The sequence below is a fragment of the Oryzias melastigma genome, linkage group LG17 (assembly GCF_002922805.2).
Source record: "Oryzias melastigma strain HK-1 linkage group LG17, ASM292280v2, whole genome shotgun sequence".
In the NCBI taxonomy this organism is placed as follows: Eukaryota; Metazoa; Chordata; class Actinopteri; order Beloniformes; family Adrianichthyidae; genus Oryzias; species Oryzias melastigma.
Genome location: NC_050528.1, coordinates 5,289,689 through 5,317,023, shown reverse-complemented (window position 1 = coordinate 5,317,023; position 27,335 = coordinate 5,289,689). Strand labels below are relative to the sequence as shown.

At 36.8% G+C, this 27,335-nt stretch overlaps 1 protein-coding gene across 1 annotated transcript; it reads right to left on the bottom strand.

Annotated features, from left to right (window-relative positions):
• wnt3a (wingless-type MMTV integration site family, member 3A) lies at window positions 1-27,335 on the bottom strand. Its single transcript, XM_024273256.2, has 4 exons — window positions 26,908-27,335; window positions 19,360-19,601; window positions 5,630-5,895; window positions 1-4,239 (listed from the first exon to the last, which is right to left on the bottom strand). Exons 1-4 carry the CDS (start codon window positions 27,024-27,026, stop codon window positions 3,760-3,762), a joined length of 1,107 nt encoding a protein of 368 aa, XP_024129024.1. The 5' UTR covers window positions 27,027-27,335; the 3' UTR covers window positions 1-3,759.

The following is a 27,335-nucleotide window of genomic DNA, read 5'->3' as shown; positions in this document are numbered from 1 at the left end:
AAAACAGGACAATGATGAGGGATTCTTTCATCCGTAGCAGGTGGAAGACACCAAAAGGTAAAAAAAATATTCTGTAAAATGAAATAAAAATAGGATCTGACTTGACTGATCACATGAAAAACATTTTTTTATTTCTCAGCTCTCAAAAATAAAAGCCCACATCAGTTTTTAATATTTATTTTTGTTTTATTTTCATGTTACAGAAGTTGTTAACTTGTTGAAATCTATAACAGGGGCAAGTGTGAAGTCAGTAAAAGAAAATATCAAAACAACGATGAGGTAAAAAAAAAAAAAACCTACAGTGTTACAACACTGTTCCAAAAAAAAAAAATCTCCGGAAATATATACTTTCACTCACTAATATATATACACACCATAAAATAAATAATCATAAAAAACATTAAATTTTAGAGATTTATAAAAATGCTACAACTAGTTTGTACAAAACTTTGGATTTAAAAGATAGAAACACATTGTCCACACAAGCAGTCACTCACATGTAAAGTGTATAGTAGCATCAAAGATCTGGTACTGATGAGGATGTTGTCTTTTTTCCATACGCAAGAATTATTTAAAACATTAGTTGTGTGGCTGTTTATTAATATTTTCAGTCATGATGTACAGTAAAGGGTAGTGGTACATTTCTGCAACAAACTGTAAACATATAAAAAAGAAAACGTTCTGCATCCCTCCACAGTGGAGAGGTCACTGATATGCACATTATGCCATCAACAAACCGTCGCAGTTTTAGTTATAAATAAATATTATCTTCCGTTTATTTTTAAATTTCACAAAAAACTCAAATATGAATTTCTCAGGAGGAGGAAAACACAACAAAGCTGGAACAAAAAAACAAACAAAACGATACATTCATTAAAAAAAAATGATGGAAAACTCCTTTAATTTAACGTGTTCACTTGTTCTCCTGGGAGGGAGTGGCCTAATCCAGCAATCGTCCTGTCATAGTGTGTTTTTTACTTTAAAAAAGCTTTCTTTGGACATTTTCTGCCCAACCACTTTGTTTTTTTTTCTCCTCTAAGTCATCAAGTTTCCACAATGTTTTCTATCACAAACCACACCAACATTTCAAATTTGCTCAATTTGGTTAAATGAAAATAATTAGTCAAACTTCACATTTTTATCAAACTATATTAAGAGGTTTCTTTCACAGAAAGAATTGACACATGCAGAGAGTTTATATATACGGTAGCCGACAGCAAAGAAAAACGAGTAAAGACCTAAAAAAAAAAGACAATTTTAGCAGCATTAACAGAAGGAATGTGGGGAGAGTTTCACTGATGCTGCACAGATTTTAGTTCTGAGACAAGATGACGGGATCTAAAAGGTAACACGTTATAATAACTATCCATTATAGCTAGTTAAATTATTAAGAAACTGTTAGTTAATGAGTTATAAATGACTTGATAAATAGTTAACAGTTTAAGAATCATAAATGTGACTTATTCATTAGTGACAAAATAAACTATTTACTAATGTCGGCCCACCGACGTGTTCTCATATTACCGTGACAACGGTCCGCACTGTCAATCAAGTAATCAGCTTTTTGTAAAAAAATAAAAATAAAAATTGATCTAAACCTAAAAGAAAAAACAAGAATGAAATATATTGAATATTTATTTCTTTGTAAGTGATCACGGTATAATGGCTGACGTAGTGTGAATGATCTTTTTGATAATGCACACTTCATCGGGCATTATCCCTTACGTAAATGAGGAACATTTCCAACTTTAAAATTACATCCCTTTCACATAAAGTAATTATTAATGATTCAAACTGATTCAACAAAGCCTGGATCGATTCAATTCCGATTTTTTCTGATTCTTTTGATCTTCTCAATTTAATTCGATTCAAATCAATTTTACAGTTTATTTGTTTAGAAAATGTGTTTAAAAATAAACAAAATATGTTTTGAAGATATTCATTTTAATCTGATGCATTTCAAATACTATAACATTTATTCTTGGAATTATAATGAGATTGATAATACCGTACAGCGTTACATGGTTTCTCAAATGGAGAAGCTCCATTTGTTCTGCCTCTCCTGGAGAACATTTTAGTTTGGCCACTAGGTGGCGATCGTGGTATAGCATTACACCTTATTCCAGAAGAAGAAGAAAGTATGAGCAAAAAATGGTGCCTTAGACTAGAAATATCTCTTAAAATAAAATCATGCCTGTGAGTAAATAAAAATGTTCATTTAGTCAGCAACGTATGTTGACGTCGACCGAGCGTTAGCATTAGCCGTCCTATATGAAATCCCATTATATGTTAGCCTCAAGCTAGCAGACTTTAGCATTATGCGTTAGATTGATCTATACTTATGAATTGACTATTGATCTATTGATTGATTGATCGATTATTCGATTTTATCAACCCAGCCCTATAATTAACTAACAGTTAATGACATATTACTAATTTAAAAGATAAATATTGGGTAACAAGTCATTAATAACTTACTTACTAACAGCTTATGGTCATCAATTAACCATGTATAAGATACATTTAAGAATCCTTTTATAACTCATTAACTACTAGATTTAATCATTATTACTAATTTATAAGGTAAAGTATAATTCGCTGAAATATAGGTAACAATTTATAACTCATTAACTACCAGCTTATCAACTGACCGACTATAAGACACGCTTCTAATTCCTTAACAGTGTTAACTTTTATGTTAACAAGTCACTTAACTCGTTAACTAACAGTTAATTCATGATGTGTTGACCATGTATAACAGATGGGTATTATAAAGTGTTACCATTGAAAGTTACTGACACAACTTTTTGTAATCTGTGTTATAGAGAGAGCTTTTATAACACATTTGTACACTGGGGGTATACCTCCATTAGTTATTAAAATACAATTACACAAAAAACATAGCAATTCATTTTTAAATAACATTTTTCAACACGCTATTGCTAATACTGCTCAAAACATGGAAGATGCGCTTCACATTAGTCAGCGGGACACGAGGGCTGACCGCTGACGCACAGCTCCAGCTCTCTGACCGCGACACAGTCAGATAGTTCTCCTGTTTTTGGAAGTCTCCATGATGCTCAAAGTGGCGTTGCTCTCTGGTAACAGTTTTCGGTGTTGGGGAATGTGCAGACGGTGTATTGTTCCTCTGTTGTTCTTTCCAGCAGATGTGGCTCATGTCAACTCTTAAATAAAGTTAGTCATTTAAAGCAGATTTCAGTCTGTTAGCTTAAGAATGTGAGAACGTGTAAACGCAAACATTCACTCAAAGGCATGTGCATTCAAAAAACAAAAATAAAACACTCACACAGTGTTCAGGTTAGCTCTCAGTGATGAGGAGGAGGACGCATGCTGGCGAATCAAATCTTTCTGCGGCAAAAACAAGTTCAACAGGAGAAGAATTCATTTTTTTTAAACAAAATCTTACTTTTCTTGTTTCTTCACAGATTTGAAAAGATCAACAGTGCTTTTCTACTTTCAACAGATCTACATACTAATAGAGGAAATAAAAGAATCACCAATATGGTGTTGGTCAACTAGCTAGCAGTTCTTCTGTCAACTTATGAACCTTAATTCATCATTGTGATAAAATTTGTCACCGTTACTGCTGCCGTCCAGAATATTTATCTGTGGATTCATGCTAACTGGCTCTTTGAAGCATCGCAGCGCAGACAGAACAGTGTGTCCACAGCTTCACGCAGTTCTTACAGATTATAATCTGCGTCTGTCCATTGAAGTCTTTTGTGGACCTTTACAAGTCTACTTGCAGGTGTGAACGTCGTAGATTCTCACACACTCCTGACAGCTGACGTAGCAGCACCAGTGGAAAATGCAGTGGCACTTCTCCTTCCTCTTCTCAGTCCGAGTGTTGTGGCCTCTGCCGCAGCACAGCAGGTCACACCCGTCTATGCCGTGGGACGTCAGGTTGCAGACGCGATCCCGAGTGCCGAAGGAGCCGGTCTCGGGGTTGGGTTCACAGAAATTAGGCGAGCTTTCGTAGTAAACCAGGTCGCGCTCCGTGGGTGGTTTGAAGTTGTTGTACTTGGGTCTCAAGGTCTCCACCCATCCGCGGGACTCCCGGTGTTTCTCCACCACCATCTCAGAGGCGCTGTCGTACTTGTCTTTCATGTAGTCACCGATGACTCTGAAGTCGGGCTGCGACCACCAGCACGTCTTCACCTCGCAGCTGCCGGAGAGCCCGTGGCATTTACACCGCAGGAACATGTTGTCGTTGAGGGACTGTGGATTTAAAAAAGAACATTTTAACGTAAACAGTACGACAACCTAACAGATAGGGCTGCCATAATTAGTCGACTAATCGACGACTAATCGACTATTAAAATAGTCAACGGCTAATTTAATAGTCGGTTAGTCGTTACTTTATATTATATGGAGTCAGAGGCCCAATCCAAATTCTTCCCCTCTTAGCTTCTTTAGCAAATATTTCGGCTACATGCTAACTGTTTCAGCTAATTTAGGCTTTTGATTTTAAGCTATTTTCGAGTGAAGCTAATATTACAGCTACATGCTAGCTATTTTGGCTAATTTAGGATTTTTTGGCTTTTTATGCTATTTTGGAGATTAGCTAATATTTCAGCTACATGCTAGCTATTTTGGCTAATATAGGATTTTTTTTTTGTTGCTTTTTAAGCTATTTTGGAGATTAGCTAATATTTCAGTTACATTCTAACTGTTTTTGGCTTATTTAGGCTTTTGATTTGAAGCTAATATTTCAGCTACATGCTAGCTATTTTGGCTAATTTAGGATTTTTTTTTGCTTTTAAGCTATTTAAGAGATTAGCTAATATTTCAGCTACATGCTAGCTATTTTGGCAAATTTAAGATTTTTTTGCTTTTTAAGATATTTTGGAGATTGGCTAATATTTCAGTTACATGCTATCTGTTTTTGGCTAATTTAAGCTTTTGATTTTTAAGCTATTTTGAAACGAAGCTAATATTTTAGCTACATGCTAGCTATTTGGGCTGATTCAGGCTTTTTTATTTATTTTTTTCCTTTTATGCTATTTTGGGGATTAGCTAATATTTCAGTTACATGCTATCTGTTTTTGGCTAATTTAAGCTTTTGATTTTTAAGCTATTTTGAAATGAAGCTAATATTTTAGCTACATGCTAGCTGTTTGGGCTAATTCAGGCTTTTTTATTTATTTTTTTGCTTTTTATGCTATTTTGGAGATTAGCTAATATTTCAGTTACATGCTAGCGGTTTTGGCTAATTTAGACTTTTTGCTTTTTAAGCTATTTTTGGAGATTAGCTAATATTTCAGCTACATGCTAGCGGTTTTGGCTAACTTTGGCTTTTTCTGTTTTTTAGGATAATTTGGCATTTAACTAATATTTATCTGGCTATCAGCTTCAGCGATTTTAGCTATCAAGGTCAATGTTTTTAGCTATAGATTTCAGCATCTTCAGCCATCGTTACTAGCATCCTCAGCAGCCAAATTCAGCTTACAGCATTCACACTAACATTAGCACAGGTAATGCTATGTATCTGGTTTTGAGACAGTTCATAGCTAATGATAGTTAAGATTTGTGTTTTAAATAATCCGTGATTAGTCAACTATTGTTTGTGGCAGCCCAACTAACATACAAATGTGTTGGTAGAACTAACAGCTCTTCCCGCCTCGTTGTTGTGGCGGTTCATCGCCGAGCGGGCGTCCGGGCGGTTCTCCCTGGCGTCGGCGAACTCCCGCGACACCATGCTCCCGAATTCCACGTCCTCGCTGCAGCCGCCCCACTTCCAGCCGTCGCCAGGGGGCCCCTTGTGTCGAGTGTCACATCCACATATGGTGGCCGAACCGTCTGCACAGGCGCGGGTCACGGCGAAGGCCACTCCCGCTGAGGCGATGGCGTGAACGAAAGCTGACTCCCGTGTAGCTAGCAAGAAAAACACAAAGACAAACAACCTAAAAAGTCATGGACGCTTTTAATTTGCTACATTGTGCAGCCACAACAACCGTAACGAACCAGCCTTGAACGTTTTAACATCAACAGAGCATTTTTCCTGTGAAGGCGGATCCGTTCAGGGTGTATCCACCAAAGTGTGCCAGTGTGTGGGATCTTACAAGCTCAGCCATCAATCTTGCTGTCTCTAAATAAGGCCATCAAGGTCTCTGCTTGACATAGCGAACTGATGAGTCAGAGGGATCAGGATCTTCCACAGAAATGAGAGTAAGAGACAGGCTTGACAGGCCTGTAATTAAAAGACTCAATTAAGCTTTGAAAGGTTAGGAAACAGCCTCACACCGAGGAGACTGAGCACAAAGTGACCAGAGTGACCACGTATGAAATGGAAGCCATTTGTAAAAGAAGCAAGCTTCCATTCTGGTAACTTCAACCACCAAGTGTAATGAGTTTAGTGAGATGTATGTGTTTGTACATGAAAGAGTTAATGCCTTCTTCTGTGTTAACCAGCAAAAAGAGATGAAAAAGAGGGAAAAACAAAGACACGAGGCGTATAAAGCTAATGGCAGCAGCAGCTCCTCCCTTACAGCAGGTTGGAACCAGTCGAGGACTAAAGGGCATTAGAGACAATGATGCAAGAGAAAAAGTCTGCTGGCATCCTCCACCGCCGTTTCATACCACGGCTGCATGTGGACAAGTTCAATTAGACTCATGCAGCATCTCAATGCATGCTCCTTAAAAACACATTCTGCACAAAATGCAGTTTGGTTTGTTGATTGACAAGAAATAAAACGATAAAAAATGATTGAACTGAAACTGGTTTAGTAGTTATTTCAGCCAGGAAGCAGTTACAGGAAAAGTTGAGTAAACTTTTGAATTGGAGGAAAAAGTTTTAACCAAATAGCTTGTTATTACAAAAAATATTTGTTTTATTTGTTTATGACGGTACTAAAAATCATAGTATTTTAGCCAAAGACTGTAAAGGTAGCATAAAAAAATAAATAAATAAAGATCTGAAAAAATGTGCAATAATCTCTAAGTAAAAGGGATTTATCTCTTATTCAAGAAAGGGAAAGAACATGTTTTTGACTAACTAAAATATTAATAATAAATAAAAAAAGTTTGCATGATCAAAAAAATTCACAATCAGTGAAAAATTGACTTTTCTGTATGATTTGGTTGAGATCTCAATTTTTGTGTCACAGTTTTGTTTCGCTTTGATAAAACATACCAACCTCAATTTGACTACTAAACAGCTAAACCTGTCGCCTCTTAGGCTTTTTAACTAGTATTTTGTTTAAATATGTTTTTGAACTTGTTTGACTGAGCAGGTCTAAGTTCATATTGTCTGTATTGTGTTCACAAGAGCAAAAAGAAGTTCCTACCGGAAAAATAATGTAACTTTAAATTGAATTTGATGATTTTTGCAATACAAAACTACAACAAAAGAAAATAAAATGTAAAAAAATATATTTTTTAAAATTGCTAATAAACAAATAATGAAGAAAATCCTTTCAGTTGGCTTATACTATGTTTTGTGTACTGTAATAAAAGAAATTCTTCTTAAATTTAGCACAATATGTGCGTAACACACATGCTAATTCAATATTTTCTAGTAATCTATAAAACTCGACTTATTTTTCTAAGAACATTTGAACTTTGAGAGATTAAACAGGAGAGAAAAGTGTAGCCTGTGAAGTGTGTAAAGAGGATTTTTTTTGTTTTTTGTTTCATTTGTTTAGCATTTCACTTTGATTTCTGGAAATTAATTGGTTTTCTGAAATGTTTTTTTTTTCTTTACAGAAACTGGAAAAGGTAGATCCTATGAGATATTGATGTTTGGATGATAAGATCTATCTATGATTTCAGCTGAAATGTATTTGGCATAAAGAGATGCTGGATATGTTAAACCTAAAACCTATATTAGCATGCGGACATGGAAGAAAAAACTTTTAAGAAAGTTCTAATCAGTGATGCCCCATTGTACCTACCTTTCCGGATTTCTTATTGTGTTCGATTTTATAACATTTAATTTCGATTTCTGGAAATTCCTTTTGTTTTCTGAAATGTTTCACTTTTATTTAGTTTTGATTTCAAGACTGTAATGCAGCTATTTTTTTTTACAATTTGTTTTGCTTTTTTTTTTATATATATTTTCACGTGACGTCAAACAAAATGGCGACATTCCCGACTGTGTGCAAAGGGACTTCTGATTTACAGGTATAGAGCGGCAACTTTAAAGCAATTTTACGTAACCTTACCAATTGTAATGGAAAATTAACTAAGATTTTATACTTCTAATTTATGGTAACACTAGCAATACATTTTTAAATTGAGACGCAGAGCTGAAAAAGATCTTTTCTTCCCAGTTAAAGTTGCTTACATTTCTGTTCTCACAAAATCACTGAAAAAAGAGCAAAACTAAGACGATGTCAGCGCGTCTGACGCCAAAGTAAACGTTATTTCAGTGGCGTTATTTTCTAACCTTGCTCCTTTTTGCTTTTACTCATAACTGTGTCTGATCTGAGGGAAAATAAACGAAAAAATGATCAAATTAATTGGAAACCGTTGCCAAAAATTTGCTGAACTTTTTTTGGGGGTGCTCTTATTTTGAAGGCTCAAAATACATGATGCTTGCTAACCATTTCTGTTTTTTACAATTATCCCCTAAAATGCTCCCTAAAACAGCAAGTAAATTCAGCCTTGGACACAATTAAAACACGTATGAGCAGTGCTGTGCATTATTGCTGCACAAATTATACATGGCCAACATAATTTTCCATCAGTTTTTGTGCGTATGGCTCTTAAAATACATGCAAATTCGCATAATATAAACCGCTAGAATAATATCTGCTCAAATGAGAGGTGGATATTTCCAATAGAACCTCCAATATTGAAGGATATCATAACATTTTTATTTTCATGTGTTTAGATCTAAGAGAGGAAAACAAATACAGTTAGGGCATTTATAAAATAAATATTGTACAATTTTCCATTAAAATTGGTTAGGTTACCTTTTTATTATTTACGTAAAATTTCTTTGATCCAGGGGTGTCAAACTCAGTCGCACAGGAGGAAACAAATTAAAAATACACCTTAGTTCACAGGCTGAACAGGATAAACATTTATTGAACACTCTAAAACTAAATTTTTGAAACTTTAAAACCGTAACTTTTTAACACAATTAAAAACTACATATATAGCATTACTTGCGATAATGCTAATGTGAATCCTGTAAGCTGAATTTTCCGCTGAAGATGCTGAAATTGATAGCTGAAAACATTGAAGCTGATAGTCAGCTGAAATGTTAGCTGAATTCCAAATTAGCGTAAAGACTTAAAAAAAACTTAGGCTAGCCAAAACATCTAGCATGTAGCTGAAAAACAAAACGCTTAACTTAAAAATAGCCTAAAAAACTGAAAAAAGCCTAAATTTGCCAAAACTGCTAGCATGTAGCCGAAAAAAACAGCTAAACTTCAAAATAGCCACAAAAAATAAATAAATAAAACATAAAAAAGCCAAAAATTAGCCAAAACAGCTAGCGTGTAAATATTAGCCTAACTCCAAAATAGCCTTAAAAAACTATTAAAAAAGCTTAAATGAGTCAAAACAGTTAGCTGGAATATTAGCTAAACTCCAAAATAGCCTAAAAATCGTAGTAAATACCAAAATAGTCCAAAAAACTTAAACTTTTAAACATAATTATGAATAATAAAAAGACAGAAATATTATTCCAGAATAATTTTAATTAAAACCTTGAATAACTTTCAATATTTTACTCTCCATAAAAATACATTTTGTGAAAATGATACATGTTAGAAATAAGCACAAGATAACTTCAGGCCATTAAAACAATAAAATAAAATGATCTGGAGGGCCGGATCTGGCCCCCGGGCCTTGACTTTGACATATGTGCTTTAATCAGTGTCAATTCTCCGCTTATGTCGGTCTATACCCCTAAAACAGAAGTAACTTTACACACACTGTTTTTGTCATTTTGTCTGACGTCACAGTGAAAAGGGTTTATTGTTATGCCGATCTTTGATATGTTTTTGTGCGATTTGGACTTCAGGGCCACCGTAGTAATCCTACTTCGCAGATTCCACCCATATTACCGGGATATTTATTAACTCCAGCGATAAATGAGGGAACCACAAAACGATCCACCTTCCACACGGTTCCCTTTTAAACCAAAAATGGTGGTATGGTTTTTATTTTCAGGTGTCAGTGACGTATTGGCAGCCTTTTCATAAAAAAAAGCTACCCTGACTCCTCATCAACTCTGACAGCATCCAAGCACATTTTTAGCGCTCCTAATACTACTTTTCTCCCTTTTTTAATAGATCAGAGCGTCTGGGACTAATTGCACCTGAAATGACATTTAACGCACCTCTTTACATCAGCTCCAGCTTTGTCTGCTTTACAATCAATTTAAAGACATGTTTTCCTGCACAATGCTTTTCCACCAAACGTTGCCCGAGCCCGGCAGGCCAAGTGGTCCCTACAACCTGCTGGGGGGCTTGAATCCCCTATTGTGCTGTCACTGTCACGCTGTGTTAGTCCCACAATGGACCCAGATATTTTATATGAAATTTGCCCTGGCTAGTGATTAGTGGGGACCAAGTTAAGTCATAGCAACAGAGAACTATGCATTGGCTGGACCCTGCTTGTCGACAGACAGGGAAATCCCTATTCAAATGGTTTAATAAAACAATCTAAAGGGCGTGTGAATGGGGAAAAGCACTTTTTCTCCTGCTTAATCTCATGGTTTCGACGATATTGTGCTCCGAGCGGTACCCAGCAGGGAGTGGGGCTAAGGTCCCCCCATCAACTCCATTTACCACACCCCTTCTTTCTTTTTTTGCACAGAGTTAATGATATACTGGTGTGCCGGCTTCCCTCCCCCAGGACGGACAGACATACGACTCATGAAAAGGAAAGACCTCTTAGCTCATCCTAAATAGTTACACTTTCTCATCCTGGGGTCAGAGGTCGTAACCCACATCTCCTGCCCTCTTCCTGGTTGGTTTAAGGACCACTTGTTGATTTAGCCTGTGCTTCCTGGTATATTGAATTTTTTTGCATTTCATCTGGAATTAATTTGCTTCTAATCCAGTGATATGAATCAGTCTCGGCTAGTCTCTACCTGCTCAAGTGGCTTTTATCATCTATTTTTTCTAGAGAACCTTCTACCACTAAATGTATACCGGGCTCAGAGTATCCACACAATAAGTAAATATCTGCTGGGATCAGCTTCGCGGACACGAACACCTGCATGATCTTTCTTCACAGGCAGATTCCAGCGGTGCATGTTTTGACACTTTGGTTAATGTAAATTAATGAGTGCTGACGCAGACGTAGCCTAGAGACAGAGCCGGTGATGTGGGGTGTGGTGGAGACTGAAACCTAGATAGAAGTCCAGACCATAGACAGAATGAAAACATAAACATTCTGTATATGTTTATGGTGTTAACATCACAGAAAGGAACTAGAGCCGGTTTGCTTACAGTGAGAGGCAGATCCTTTGAGATCAGACTGAGGTCAAGAGTTTATTTAGATCAGTAGTCTTCAAACTACGGCCCGCGGGCCGGATCAGGCCCGCCTCCACATTTGGCCTGGCCCCCCTCACATCATCAGAAACGCAGATCTAGATCCACATAGAACGTGACTTTTTATTCCAACCTTCTGCAGTCTGAACTTTGACAGGAGAGGATGGAATATTTATTGGTTTAATAGTAATTCACTTTTTCTTTCTTTCTTTATTACTATTATTACTTTTCTTCTGTACGTTTTTTGGGACGTCCATAACTCTTCAGCTCTTTCAGCTTTAGCTCGTTCAGCTATTAACATATTCAGCTCTTTTTATGCTAGCTTTTTCAACTGTTATAGCAGTTACTACTATATTTGGGTTTCGTTTATATTTCAGCTACATGCTAGCTGTTTTGGCTAATTCAGGCTTTCTTAGGCTAATTTGGAGCTTAGCTAATATTTTAGCTTTATGCTAGCCGTTTTGGCTAAATTACGTATTTTAACAGTTTTTTTAGGCTAATTTGGCATTTAGCTTTAGTTCAGCAACACGCTAGTTGCTTTGGCTAATTTATTTATTTATTTATTTTTTTAGTTTTTTTAAGCTAATTTGGAGTAAAGCTGATATTTTAGTCTTATGGTAGGTATTTTGGCTAAATTGGATATTTAACAAGTTTTTTGGGGGGGCTAATTTGGCATTTAGCTAATATTTCAGCTACATGCTAATTTCGTTGTTTTTTTTGTAGTTTTTTAGGGTAATTTGGCATTAAGCTAATATTTTAGCCCTATAATAGGTATTTTAGCTGAATTGGGCATTTTTACTAGTTTTGTGGGTGATAACTTGGCATTTAGCTAATATTTCAGCTACATGCTAGCTGTTTTGGTTAATTCTGGCGTTTTCTCTGATTTTAAGTCTATTTTGGAGTTTAACTAATATTTCAGCACTTTTTTTTGGCTAATTTAGAATGTTTTTGTTTTGTCTTTTTAGGCTAATACGGCATTTTTTCTAATATTTTAGCTTGCTATCAGCTTCAGTGTTTTTAGCAATTAGCTTCAGCCATTTTAGCTTTCAACTTCAGTATATTTAGCTATGAATTTCATTATCTTCAGCTATTAGCATTAGCATCTTCAGTGGCCACAATCATCTTACACCAATTACTCTAACATTATCGCAGGTAATGCTATATATCTAGTTTTAAAAATGTTTTGGCATTATTTTTTTCTATAAGGATTACAGAAATAAATGATTTATGATTTTGCCATGTGTGGCTTTCTGGAAAACCGTTAATGTTTACATTTAGGCCGTGATTGTTACACTTTTCCTGTTAGCCTTCAAACCGACTCGGCCCCCCATCAAGGAAGAAAACAGTTATGTGGCCCTCATTAGAAACATGTTTTTTGGGCCTCGGATTTAGATGATAAAAGTGGCTTTTCAGAGATGAAGAAAGATGTATTATTATTGTTTTAGAGGTCAGAAAGGCTAAAGAGATTACGGAGGATGCTGAGAGCATCCTACATACTGAGAGCCTGCTTCCTCCTCACAGAGTACGGTGGCCCTGAAGTTCAAATCCCATCAATGAATAACTCAATGGAGAAATATATTAAAGTCCCTCTGCAACCATCTAAAATTGTTCCCGGTGGCCTTTTATTTATAATTATGCAGTTTTTAGTCAAAATTTAAAGTCTTCAAAAATTTTTATTTTATGCACAGCAGCAGCAGTGACACAGAGTAACCCGCCCCTCTCCCCGTCGCTGAGAGCTCTGTTTGTGCGCTCAAGCGCAAGCTAACATTAGCAGTGCAAAACTAAAGAGCAATATTGGATTAATCCAGTCGCAGTTTGGCTGTGACCGGCCCATTTCAGTCGGTGCATCATTAGAATGAGAGTTTTCAAGCCTCTGGTTTTCTGATCCAAATTTGAAATGCAGTTTTAATCACAAGTGTTTTTTATGGGTCTTCTATTATCAGAGAAAAGCTGCAAGAGCATGTTAAAAGCACAAAAAAAAATCTATTTTCATGATGAAAATAGTATTTTTGGAGTTTTTAACATGTTCTTGTGGCATTTTACTGACGATGGAGGAAATATATTAAGAATGCAACAAATATTCAATATAAAATTAAACCGTTCAATAGGATTTCGACACTTCAATACGACTTTTTTCAGAATACACATTTTATTCATTCAGTATCAGTCTGAGGTGCCTGTCAGCTGAGGGATACTGCACTTTACTTGGACGAGTAAGTCAGTTCTAAATATTTTAAATTGGTTCAGTTTAGATTTTACGGAACTGCTAAAATTGTTGCAGTTTTTATAAGTGTCAAAATCTGAATTTTTGTTATGGTATTTCTCTTTGCAAACTAATTTTCATCTGTGGAATTGTAGGATTTCAGGGTTTGTTTTTTCTTGCTCAATACGTATCGAACCGTGAGCAAACCGCATCGTTGCATCCCTAAAATATATAGAGAAAATTAAGCTTAAAATGCATTTATGAGTATTTATTTATTCAAATAGTTGTGAATCAGGAGCAGACAAAAAATGTAATTGGAGAAAGATTGTATTTGTGACATAGAAAATACAGTGGGGGAGCCACAAGCTTCACGCTGTATTCTGATTTATCCACTTGCAGACAAATAGATCCATGAACGTCTTTGTTTTCCTCATCTGAGCTGGAATGTGGATCAAACAGTACAGCTCAGATACTGCTGAGCATTTTTGTTTCACCGGTAATGTCAGATTGAGGGTGTGAGGGGCTGTAAGCTAGTGGGAGAGCGTGGGAAACAGCTGGTTGATCCACTCAGTGATGTCCTATAATACCTTTTTATTATGTTTTTTTTAAACATTTCGTTTAGATTTCTGCAAATTACTTTCGTTTTTAGGAAACATTTTTATTATATTTTTAATTGTTGTCAATATGTTTCTGTATTGAGAGACCTTTGATTGGCACTTCAGGGCCACCGTAGCCTGAACTGAGGTTTAAACGCTGCATCCATAACTCCATCCCTTTAAAAAGAACATTTTTCAATGAAGTGCCAGAAATGAGCCGACTTATGATATTGTGTTGCAGATAATAAAAGGAATCAACCTTTTCTATTCCCCTCCTAACCCCACGGGGGGGCAGGAGGAAACGGACACAACAGTGTGGATTGCAGACAGACACCAGAGGGGACAATGGCCCGGTCGCAGAGACAAACACCAGCATCAATCGAATCCAATGAAATGGAAGCCCTCTCCTACTAAACCCTATCAAAGGCCTGTGAGCCCCCGAGTCGCTCTCCTCGGCCCCCGACAAAGGCACTTAATCCAGCCACTTTGACCTCTCACATTATTAAGGGCCAGAGTGACCCTAATCCAATCAAAATGATTTACTAAAGCCCAGTAGTTGCCTTCTCTTTCCAGTCAGTAGCCCTGCAATTTAGGTTTAGGAGGGGCGGCCCCGGGAGAGACTTGGTGGCATTTTGCACCACAAAGGAGTTGGGATAGAGAACCCCTATCGTTAGCCACCTACTTGAGCTCAAGCCCCTTCCATCAACTGGCTCAAGAGTTTATTAAAAGCAATTGCCCTAAGTGACCTCTACGCCTTCGGGTTTGCATCAATCTTCAGGAAACTAGCTGACAAGTTGAGCTCAGCATCCTTCTATGTTCTGGACTCTGCTGTTAGAAATCGTATTTGAAAATGATCTAAAGTGAGTTCTTTGGCGTTATTATTTTCACAGTGAACTGTTTGGTCTGTGCCAGAGCTCTTTTACTTTGGTAGTCTTTGTTTTGATGGTTCCTGTAAATTCTGAGTAAATGAGACAACGTGATTCCATCTGAAAACCAGAGTTCCAGTTGGTGTTCAGGACAACGCTGGAGCGTTTCAACTGCGACTGCATGAGGATCTGTGTTGCCAGATAGTGTAACGGTTTTCAGCCCAAAAGCCATTTGAAAACCGATAGATCCAATAAAAAAAAAGGCCCGGCCCTGCTTTAACCGAGGAGGAATCAACATTTTTCAAAATAAAAGTGTTTTCAAAATCTTTTATTTATAGTTATAATCTTAAAAATAAAATAAAATAAACGTTCAGTAAGGTTGTAGGAAAACAAACATATCACAATATATTGCAATATTTCATTTGGCGATACTTGTATCGATTTAAAATGCTGACAATATTTGATTATTATTTATACGCATCCTTCAGCATTTTTGTTTTCCACCAAAACCTCCGACCACTAGATGGCAGCACCCTGAGCCTCTTTGAGCAGCTCTAAAGCGCAACCAAAACAATAAGATCATGCCAGATTCAGCCTGTGTTCAATATTCAGTCAAGACTAGACATATCAGTTTTTAGGTAGAGTTTTGCTGAGTTGGTAAAATTGGTAAAATCCCTTCATGTGACTCAAGATAGGACGTTTGGTTCACTAATTTCATTAAGTGGTTCAAATATGATTTTAAAAGAAAGTAAAATTCACCAAATTGACTCCAAAGCAAATTTTACCTCCAATACTAAAGTAAAAAACACCCAATCTGATGAGGATTACCCAAGAGAAGCAGAGAGTATTATGTCAATCCTGAGTATTTTAGCTAAAACAAACAAGTTTGAATAACAAAAAGGAAGTAAAATGGCTCATCAGTACAAATATGACAGTCACAAGTCTGCAGAGAACAAAGTGACTGTAGTGACTTCATGTCCCTCTTTTGGTTCAGTCAGACTGTAGCATGAAAGTAGATCAGATACAATCAAGAAGAAACATTTTTCTGAAAGTAATTGGGGACAAATAAAACAAAAAACAACTTCTGCTAACGGCTGATGGGAAAATAAACACAAAATCAACGTTCCTTCATTCATTTGCAATGATACACACAGACAAATGGTGAAATAAGGAAACTTGTTTGAAGTTTTCTTTCACTTTTGAATCTACTTTTGTTTATTGTTATTTTTTCTCAATTGTTATGTTTCAACTATATAATAAATATTTGTGTGCTCTTTATTCTTCTGTTTTCCTTCCATCTCATGTGTAAAGACTTTCTAACTCATAAATAGCTCTCTCTTCAGAATAATCACAAAAAACTTCATTAACATGTAATAAAAGTTTTATAAGTGCATTAATTCCTCCTGAACAACAGGAATATGAGTTTATAAATCATTTTTTAACAGATTAACAGTTCATGTCTAACAATGTGTGTGTAATTATACATTTACAAGATTTTTTTAATAATTTATTAACAGATTATAAACTAACTTGGAGCTTAAAGAACCCCCTCTAAATTACTGGTTTGTAAATCATTTATTATTTACATTTAAATGTTTAATTGTTAATGAAGAACGTCTTAAAATACCATTAATAAACACATTTTAGTAATCCTTTTAAATCATAAATAATATTTTAATAACAACACATATAAGCTACTTGGTAATGCTTAATAAATGATTAATTAAGCGCTAACTAATGCTTAACTAATGCTTCGTAGTGTGTAGTTATTATAAACTCTTACCAATTTTTTTTATTTTTTGTATATATAATACAATTATTCACTGCAAAAACTAAATCCTTAGAAAGCAAAAAAAAAACAGTTTCAACCAAAAAAATCTTATTTTCTGTCTTGCGTTAAAAAAAAATCCACCAAAAAAGCTTTTAGTGACTGAAATTGTTTTCTCAAACCATTTTTCTGTCTCCGTTGGTAAATTTTATACGGTAGAGGATTAGGGCCGTTGGAAAAAAAAAAAAAGCCCTTGAAAAATTCGGACTTTTTTCTCACAATTCTGACTTTAAAGTCAGAATTTTTTTTTTTTTTTCCAGCGGCCCTAATCCTCTACCGTAATTTTATTACCTCTTTATAATTGAAAAAAAAAATGTTGAGGATTTTAAATTTGTTTTCAGTCTATTTTTACAATATATACAAAAACCTTTGAAATAAAAGTTCCCTTTCAAATGTAGATTTCTTTCCAAAACACAAGAGAAATGTTGATGCGTGTGACGGTTTATGGATTACAAAATAGTTTTTTTGTAGACGTTGATAGTACTTTTGAATACATACAGAAATATTGAGGTTTTCGAATTATATTGATAGATTATAAAACAGATTTTTGATTCCTGCGAATCCCAATCTGATGGGAAACAGTCTGGAGTTTGAGGATCTTCACAGCAGTAACGGGGGATCCCCTCCCAAACAAACTCCTACAAGACAAAACTCACTTCTCTTAAGCTGACTGTGAACACTATTTGGTTCCTTCAGGCCCCTCATCGAGGAGCTTGTTCTGTCTGAACTCTGTTTGAAGAAGGATTTCAATCAGCATTATGAATGATGCACGCAGGGAATGCAGCTTTTCTACTGCAAATACAAGACAAAAGGGAAATAGAAGAGCTAATGGAAGAGTTAATCAGCTCAGAACCCCATAAGTCACTTGTATTATTTTTGTTTTTGGGCTGGTTTACTTGGTTAAAGGTATACCACACGTGTAAGGGCAGAGGGGTCAGACCGCGGAGTCACAGCTTACATGTTCTCCACATGCAACCTTACGCAGGATCACGCGTGACAATGATAAGTTGTGAAGCAAATCTTGGCATTCTTTGTGTATTTTTGAAGAAAGTGTTGCTGTAATCTTTGTTGTTTTAACAATTAGCCTAAATACCGGGCTGCTTCGTACTCTGGGATCCCGATTGAAATATTGCTAGGAGTCATTTCATGCTTTTTGGGGTTTTCCCTCCAACTCCAGAGTGCTTATTTGGATTTGTTTGCATGTAGAAATCAGTAAAGTTAAGAGGATGAAGTCTAAACGGAGAGACTTATTGTTATGCAGTGACTGGAACACTTTTCTTTAAAAAATCCCTGGAGATGACCAAATGTGTCATTTTATTCCTTTGACGACAATTTAAAAGATTAAATAAAAATTCTGCACAATAGGTTTGAACCAGTAACTAGTGGGGACCTTTCAAAATAAAAGCTGAGGCCTTTGAAATGATCACAGAGGTCTCAGCAATGCTCGTTCAAGCAACAACTTCCAATAAAAAGTCAATGTAAATGCACGTGAATGCGTGTTTTTAGGCTTCTACAATCAAAATTGTGGAGTTCACGCCAAATTTTAAGACAGTTTTTGGGCCCTACGTACAAAATGCTACTTTGACCAATCAGGGACTAGGATTTGGTGATGACGTACGGCCTAGCCTTTCATTTGACGGAATAGAGCTGTGAAAGAAAAAGCCTGGAGTAAGTACAAACTAGAAAAATAAACTAGCATTTTTTTTAAAGTAAGGATTACTTAATTAGAATTTATATTAGCTAAACGTATAAATTAATGTCTGAGGTTCACATAGATGATAAACTGTAGGTTTTACATCCCTGAAGACGTCTTGTTTACCTCCAGAATGAACAGATTTTACATGCAAAGTAAAACTTTGGTAAAAAGTTTGATCTTTTATGAGTTAAAAGCACATATTATCTTATGCTGTACAGCTGCCAAGAGCTGCACTGAGATGATCCCGTTTGGCAAAGAGGATCTTTTATTTTGAAAATAAGTAAAAAAAAAAATCAATTTTGAGAGATGCTAGGTTCTTTTCATATTTTTGCTTTAGTTCGTGCCAAAAAATAGACATAATTCATATTTATTATTAAAAAAAGAAGGTCAAGATTGTAAGTTAAAATTTCTAAAAGGTTTCTTTTAGGTTTTGATCAGTAAAAAACAAGCTCAAATGGGTCTTTTACTGTTAAAGGTTGCCGACTCCTGGCTTAGAAGTAAGGAGGATTCAGCTTTAGCCTCTTTTATGATCATTTCTCTTTTGTTTGTTTTTGGGTATTTTATTTTGAAGGGTTTATTATTATGTGTGTGGGGAATGGTGTTTATGTCAGAATTTGGATTTTATTGCCTCTGATTTTGACATTGAACCTGACGGCCCCCGCCACATGTTCCGTGTAAACTCTTCTCAAGTGACCTTACCTTTGTCCAACACGGGCCCAAAGATGGCCAGGTTGTTGCTGATGGTGGTGCAGTTCCAGCGCCGGCCTCTGAACTGGTGCTGGCACTCCTGGATGCCGATCTTCACCCCTTCAGCCACGCTGGGCATGATCTCCACGTAGTTCCGGCAGAAACGCAGCTGCTTGGGCACCAGACCCGGTATACTCCCACAAAGAATAGGTTGAGTGCCCATTGACGAGTACTGGTGGCCCACTGCCAGGGACCTAAAGGCGAGAAGTTCCAGTGTCAGCGCATAATTATATCATCTCCTGCAGTCTTTTAAAGCTATTGATGCTGAAGGGAGAGGCTCATTTCTCTGCTGGTGCGGTGTAATGTCACGTCTGCCTTCGCTGGTCGTGTGTGTTTATTTGTCGTATCAGATGGTGCCATTAGAAGTTCATCCTTTATCCCTTCAACTACCCTCTCTGCAGACACCTGGCCTTTGTGTGCACTTCAAATTGCAGCCCTGCCTCGACATTGTTTCAGCGCAAGATGAAAGTCAGCCGGGCATCGAGAGATCTTCATAGACCTTAAGCTGACAAGTTGGAAAGCTGCACCTTGTTATTAAATGTCCGCACACTTAACAGGCCCTTAGCTTAGGGTAATAAGAGTGCAAACCCAGCATTGAGACTTCAGAGAGTGTATTAAGAGTAACACAGACCCCAAAGGCCCCGCCTTTCTTTTTTCGTTTCTTTAAAGGAGGTGTTCTGAGGTGGAACAAGTGCCAACTTGGCCGGCTGATTACATCTGTCTGTCTTCATGCCCTCATTGCTTTCTCTGTCTTTATTCTCAGTGTCCACTCAATTAGCATTTTTATTCTTAGACAAATGAAACTTCAATTCAGGAAATAATCACAATTTTCAACTTTTGAGAAACATTTGTCAATTTTAACCCTTTTGTGTTAAAAACAAACATTTTCCATTCATTCTGATTCTTCTGGTCTGTTTGTAGAAACACTTGTTTTAGAATTAAAAAACATGATCTTAGTAAATGTTTTTTAAGACGAAGGATCAGTTTAATACATTTCCTGTTATTGTTGGCAAACTTCCTGTAAAGTAGCTTTTTGGCAACTCCAACAACTGCTGGTTTTAAATGAAGCGTCTATTGATGCCAAAACGCTGGCAGGAGCATAATCAACGTCCCGGAGTGTGATTGGCTTGATAAGAGTCTAAATGAGGACAGCTCAAGAGCAGGTGCTCAGCAGGAACCGTGTTTCTCGACTGATCACAATATTTTTGGCCCAAAATTGTGAAATCCTTCAAACATCTGATTCTGTTGGAGACCTCCAACAGTCCAAATTTGTAAATGTATTAATTTTGTTCACGTTTAATGTTTTTGATCAATAAAGATTTATGCAGAATCACTTATAAATGACCTATAAAAGACATTTCCATTTAGCAAATTGAAGTTATCTCCAGAGGAGATCTCATTTGTCTGCTTCAACCTTTGGTACATAAGAACATTTCTTTAGATTGACCTTCTGTCAGCCCCGTCTGTCCCGTTACTCTGCAGCACATCAGTCCAAGTACATCCCCGGACTTATTGGAAAAGTAAAATGACTTTTTTGATTATAATTTCCAGAAATTATTTAATTCTATTCACAAGAATCTGGATCGATTCCAACTTTCTGTCCTTTAATTCAATTGAGTTTACATATTTAGACACATTTTTTTTAGAAATACATCAATAATCTTCTATGTTTTGAATAAATTTATATTAATCTGATAAAGTTCACATACTGTAACATTTATTAGTAAAATAATGAGATTTTTTAATATCATAAAGTGTTACAAAGATTCTCTAAAGTAGAAGTTCTAACAATAAAGTTCAGATCATTAACATTGTAAACATTGTTCTGTTTCTCCTGGAGGACGTTTCAGCAATATAGAAGTACACTTTATTCCAGAAGAAGAAGAAAGTATGAGCAAAACAACGTTTTTTTAGACCAAAAAGTATTTCCTTAAAAGAGTTTGGAAAGTGTATGCCTGTGAGTAAATAAAGATGTTTATTTAGTCAGTAATGTATGTTTACGTCAACCGAGCGTTAGCATTAACCATCCAATGGGAAATCCCATTAAACGTTAGCATCAAGCTAACAGACTTTAGCTTCATGTGCTAAATCGATCTATATTTTATGAATCAATTATTGATCTGTTAAGCTTAAATCGATTAATTGATTTATAGGAACCGATCCCTGGAAAAAATGTACCAAACACAGGATGTGTCTAAACATTTATGGGAACCAAAAAGACAAATTGTAAATATTTCCTTTCTGTCATCTTCACAGAAAAATAATACCAAAACAGTTAAATGGTAAATGGCGTATACTTGTATAACACTTTTCTACCGTCCTTGAAGGACCAAAGCGTTTAGTCACAGACTCGTTCACTCATTCACACACCGGCGCCAACCTTCCATCGCGGGCATATAGTATAAATAGTCCGATGGGTGGAGTTAAAAGTCATGTTTTATTGGGGTTTTTATCAGACAGGTTGAGAAAAAATAAAAAATTAAAATCATGTGTCTCTGATAGTGTTTGGGGCCAAATGTGGAGACAGGATGTAGTTTGGAGACCTCTGCTTTACATCCCCAAATTAACTATTTAAATTATGAATAATTTTCAGGGAGCTGTTCACTTAAAATAATGGAGCTAATTATGACTTTCAAATACAAAAAATGTGAAAAACCTGGTGGTTCAGTGCTAATGAAACTCTAGAACGGGTGAGGAAAACTTGTTTACTCTTTGGCCACAAAGAATTCTAAAATTTGACCAAAGGAGCAAATCTGTGCTATGTTTTAGTAATTTCACCCGACGCGATTTGCATGACAAATTCGCGAGCCCCGCCCCTCTTTCGCCACGTGGCAAATTCACTGCTCGCCGCCTGTCAAAAAATGTGTCCCTGACGCTGCGGCTGCATGTGGGAGGAGCTACCTGCTCTGTCTGTGGATATCTCACTAGAATGGAAGACGCATACGATGACGAGGAATAAGGTTCATTTATTGTGAAGAGTTCTACAAAAACATCGGTAATCGTGTCTCCATGTTTGGGTTTATATGATTATCATTAAAAGATTTTCCAGTACAAGAGCTGTGTCTGAATGACAGCCGATTCCACAGTGTTTCTGTGTCTCTGTGGCCGAACTTGAAGGTTCATGGTTTTGTATTGATCTGATAATCGGAAATTTAAATGTAATACCCCAATTCAACCTGTAGGGGGCATCACACAGACATTTTTATGAACTTTTTTTTCAAGAATTAAACAAGTTTATTTTATTTTGTCAAAAATTTGCCCATTGGCCAACAGACAGCACTTTTAGAGCCCCATTTATAAAGGTCAACACCCCCAAAAAGATGACCCTTTAAGAGAAAGAAATAATATGGAATGTGGATAAAAACAATTTTGGTTGTGTATATTTTTAGGGTTCAGTTTATTTGTAGTCTTCCATCTATGGAGAGACACCAGAAAATTAAACATTAAAAAGGATTATCAATAAAATGTATTCCAGTTTGGCAGGCCAGATTTATGAGCTTGAAGGGCCGCATGTGGCCCCCGGGCCGTAGTTTCCCCACCCCTGCTCTAAAGGTGATAGAAAAAATGTTTTTTGTTGCTGTCTTCTATGTTTGAAGCATATTTATCTCTTATGTCTGCAGGACACGGAGACTTTACAGGTCTTAGAAAACCCTACAATTTAGTTCAAATGATTAGAGATTGATTCAATAATTCTTTAAATGTTCTTTCATGTCATCAGAAACGATAAAAAAAAAATATTTTCTTCTCCCTTTAACCTTGTTTTATTGTTGCTTTATCAAAAAGTTCAATATGTTTTTAATTAATTATTCTTTAAAGCATAAATTAATACACATGTGGCTGAAGTTTTGTGTTTTTCATAAAAATGAGATGAAAATGTGATAATAGATAATAAATTAGTTTCTTTTATTTTCAGCTGCGGTTTATGTAACAAAATGGAACATTGAAAGATCCTAAAAATATGCTTGAAATGACGAAAAAATTAGGAATTTAAGGATAAAAATTTCTAAACAAAAAAAAAAAAATGGAGGCTTGGTCTCCTGGAATATGGGAGACTTGACACTCAGAAAAATGCACATGTTGAAAATCATGTAAATACTTTTGCTGTAGGGTTAAGCAACTCACTTTCTACAGTAAAAAAGGTTCAAATACTTGAGTTGTTTCTACTTTTTGGAGCAATACTTATTTTTTGAGGGTTATAGTGATTTTATTTAAACCCAAATGATGGAGTTTGAGATTTTTTTTTCCTGAGCTAACCCTTTAACACCTGAGGCGTCACCGGGGACGCTCAAACGCAAAAGTCTTTAACATACTGTAACTTTTCAACAATTAACACAATCAATGTAATTCCAGTAGATTCTGAAAAATAACAAATGTAAACAATTAAAAAATTACTGTAAATCAGGGTTTTCAAAATCAGTTTTTCCTCAGGGCCACTGAAGGCGGAGCCCAGCTGAGGCTACGCCGTATGGGGTTCCATTTGTGCCAAAAATGTTGTCTATGTCAGGGGTGTCAAACTCAATCGCACAGGGGCCCAAAATCCAAAACACACCTTAGGTCGCGGGCCGAAAAAGAAGCTGAAAACGCTGAAGCTGATAGCCAGCTAAAATGTTAGCTAAATGCCAAATTAGCCTTAAAAAAACTAAAAAGAAAAAAAAATCTGGTTAGCCAAAACAGCTAGCATGTAGCTGAAAAATAGCTAATTTTCAAGTTAGCCTAAAACAACTGAAAAAAGTCTAAATGACCTGAAACAGCTAGCATGTAAATATTTACCTAACTCCAAAACAACTTAAAATACTAAAAAAAAACTTAAAAAAAAAAAACTAGGTTAGCCAAAACAGATGGTGACTAAACTTCAAAACAGCCTAAAAAAGCCTAAATTAGCTAAAACAGCTAGCATGTAGCTGGAATATTAGCTATACTCCAAAATAGCCTAAAAAAGTTTAGTAAATGCAAAGATAGTCCAAAAAACTAGCAGAATGCCAATTTTTAAAACTTTAAAACCGTAACTCTTTTACAATTATGAATAAAAACAGGCAGGAAAATTATTCCAGAATAAATTAACTTAAACCTTAAATAACTTTCAATATTTTACCCTCCATTAAAATGTATTTTGTCAAAATTATACAAATTGGAAATGAGCACAAGATAACATCGGGTGATTTAATAACAATAAAATAAAATGATCTGGAGGGCCGGATCCGGCCCCCGGGCCTCGACTTTTACACATTTACTCTCCGTCTACTGAACAAGTTTATTTTTAACATTTGTTCATGTCTCTGTACTATTAATCCATATCTTCTGCGTGTCCTGTGAAACGACAACCACGCTAGCAACTGTTGCTAAGGACTTTTCTGACGACCAGATCCAACGACAACAGAAAATGAAAAGTTTTTAGCATAAAATGAGCTGAAACATCAGAAAGCAAATATATCAAAGAAGCGTGGACAACCAGAAGATATTGTTTAGTAGACATTGAAGTTTCATGTTAAAGTTGGGGCTCCAAAAGGCCCGCCAGTTTGAGAACACAAACACTGGAGCTCTGGTGTTAAAGAGTTTCAATATTTCTTAAAAATTGGGTTAAAAACATCCCAACTCAACTATGGAAGACGCCGGAGATCAACTCTTGTATCAAGTATGATTTCTATACGCGTGAATTCCTGGGATTCTGGAGCTGGATGGATAAAAACGCTTTGATTTGTCATCGTCTCTCGCTCTTTCATCGCCCCGTCTGCACCGACACATTTGTACGACTTTCTGTCAAGTCTGGAAGCAGCTCCCACAAAATCATCATGAGTCAGTGGAGCTCGGCGGCCGTCTTCACCCTCTTCCTGTGTTAGGAAACGCTCTCCGAGAGTGATTTATGATTTTTTATGAGCTGTTGCATAAAGACCCGTGTTGTTGGAGACCGGCTCCAACAACCAACGACTGCTCTTCAATGTGTTGTGTGGATTTAAGGAATTTATCGTGCGGTCTTCTCTGTAATCTCTCTAATTCCTTTGGAAAAACTCTTTTATTTCTTGTCAGATTAACTGCCCTGCGGAGAATATGATTTAGTACAACAGAAAAATAATGTTTGGATTAATGCAGTTAAGAATTTTTCGTCTCACAACGCCCCCCCCCCTTTAATCTAAGTGTATCCAGCACATGTTTAATGCATATTTCAGCAAGCCCAAGCAGGGTGCCTCAGAATTACCGCTCTACCCGTGGGCCCTAAGGCCTTGGAGCCGACTTTGACATCAAGAGAATATGTTTGGGAAAAGGAATGTGCGGCAAGCTTTCACCTCCAGGTATTTATCTTCTAAGGTGGGGTGGACTGGAGAGAAGGCGTTGGGGTGGTTTATGTCATGGCAGGTCGAAGAGAGGCAGACGTGAACCTGCCTCGGCGCAGATCCGCACACACATGGAGGTGCAGAGGTTGGTGCATCTATAGTGGCCACTTGAAGGCAAGAAAGATCCTTTTCACAGCAGCGATAGCTCGCAGATAACTGCAGAAACGCAGAAACAATGCAGGCATATTGTGCGTAATCCAAAGGGAACCGTGTTATTTGAGTTGGGATGAGTTGCCATGGAAAACAAAAATACACCAGGAGTCTTTGAAGTAGAAAAAAAGGGGCAGTGTTACGTCAGGGAGCCTAAAGGTGGCCACTTTTACAGAATCTGTTCTGCAGCTACACCCTCACAGGTTTGGGTTTGCATGATCTCACCGTGCGCTTATCTTCCTCTGAGCCACCAATACATGCTAAATAAAAGAAACCCAAAATATCAGCAGATGAACTGCAGATAAAACACTGAGCGGGGCGTTCTGGGAGCCTCTGTTTTATCAGCTTTTCCTTCCAGCTGAGCATGTAATTAGTTTCTCATCAGTGCTACCACCAGGGGACCCATTTATGGAGCCAGATCAGTGTCCACCCAATTTCTAAGCCTCCCAAAAGCAGCGAAGGATTCTTCCGAAATGAGGCATTATTGGTTATTTTAGTTCCACTGTAAGAGGTTGTGAGGGACAGAAAAGACAAGAGAGAGGAGACAGCCCAATTATCCTGCATGTCATCCTTAATTAGGACCACTGAGCTATTAATGCGAAATCTTATTCGAGTGTTAAGGAGATTTTAAAGTCGGAAATTAGCATAAACAGTAATAAAACCACCATTTTCAATAAGGGAAACATAAAATGAGATGTGATAATACAGGAAGGGTCAAGTTGGTAAAAATTTCAAAATAAAAGCCTAACTTTACGCACTAATAACTTCTGGGATGCGTCAAATAAGTTTTTACGCGCACGTGCTCACCCACACAAAGTTTTGCACTTGTGTTTTTTTTAAATCCAGGATTGAAATAAATATTTATTCTCTTCATCAGCATCCTGAAGCGCCTCAAAAGTTTCCCAAACACGCGTTTCTGCTGTCAGACGAGGAGCCGCGCGCTCCTCCTGACGCGCGCAAACCTTCCAGAACTCAAACATGTCACCGTCCGTCCAGCATGACAAATGAAAATCAAACTTACCACCAGATGGGATAGCTTGCCATGACACGCGTCAGCCCGAACAGCAGCAGGAAACATCCAAGGGATATCATCCTTAACATGTCGCAAAAAAACCTCTCCAGGAGAACACGCGCGCTCATCCGCGCACACAAACCTGAACTACAGGAGAAAAAAAAATCTGTGATGATGGATTTTATTTGAGTCCTCCAACAATCAGGGTGTCTCAGTCTGTGTGGCTGCTCGTGGCACGCGTCAGGACGCAAATATTACAAGTTAAAAAGCTGCAGCAGCTTTTAGGACCCAATCAGCAGTTTTTGCCACAGGGGGAATTCTGATGTTCCCTCTGCTTCTCCTGTCACTCACTCGGATCTCAAGCAGCAGAATGAGCTATTTTAAAGATGTGTTTTAGTGCTGGCATTAGTATGCAGCGTGCGTGATATATAATGTTG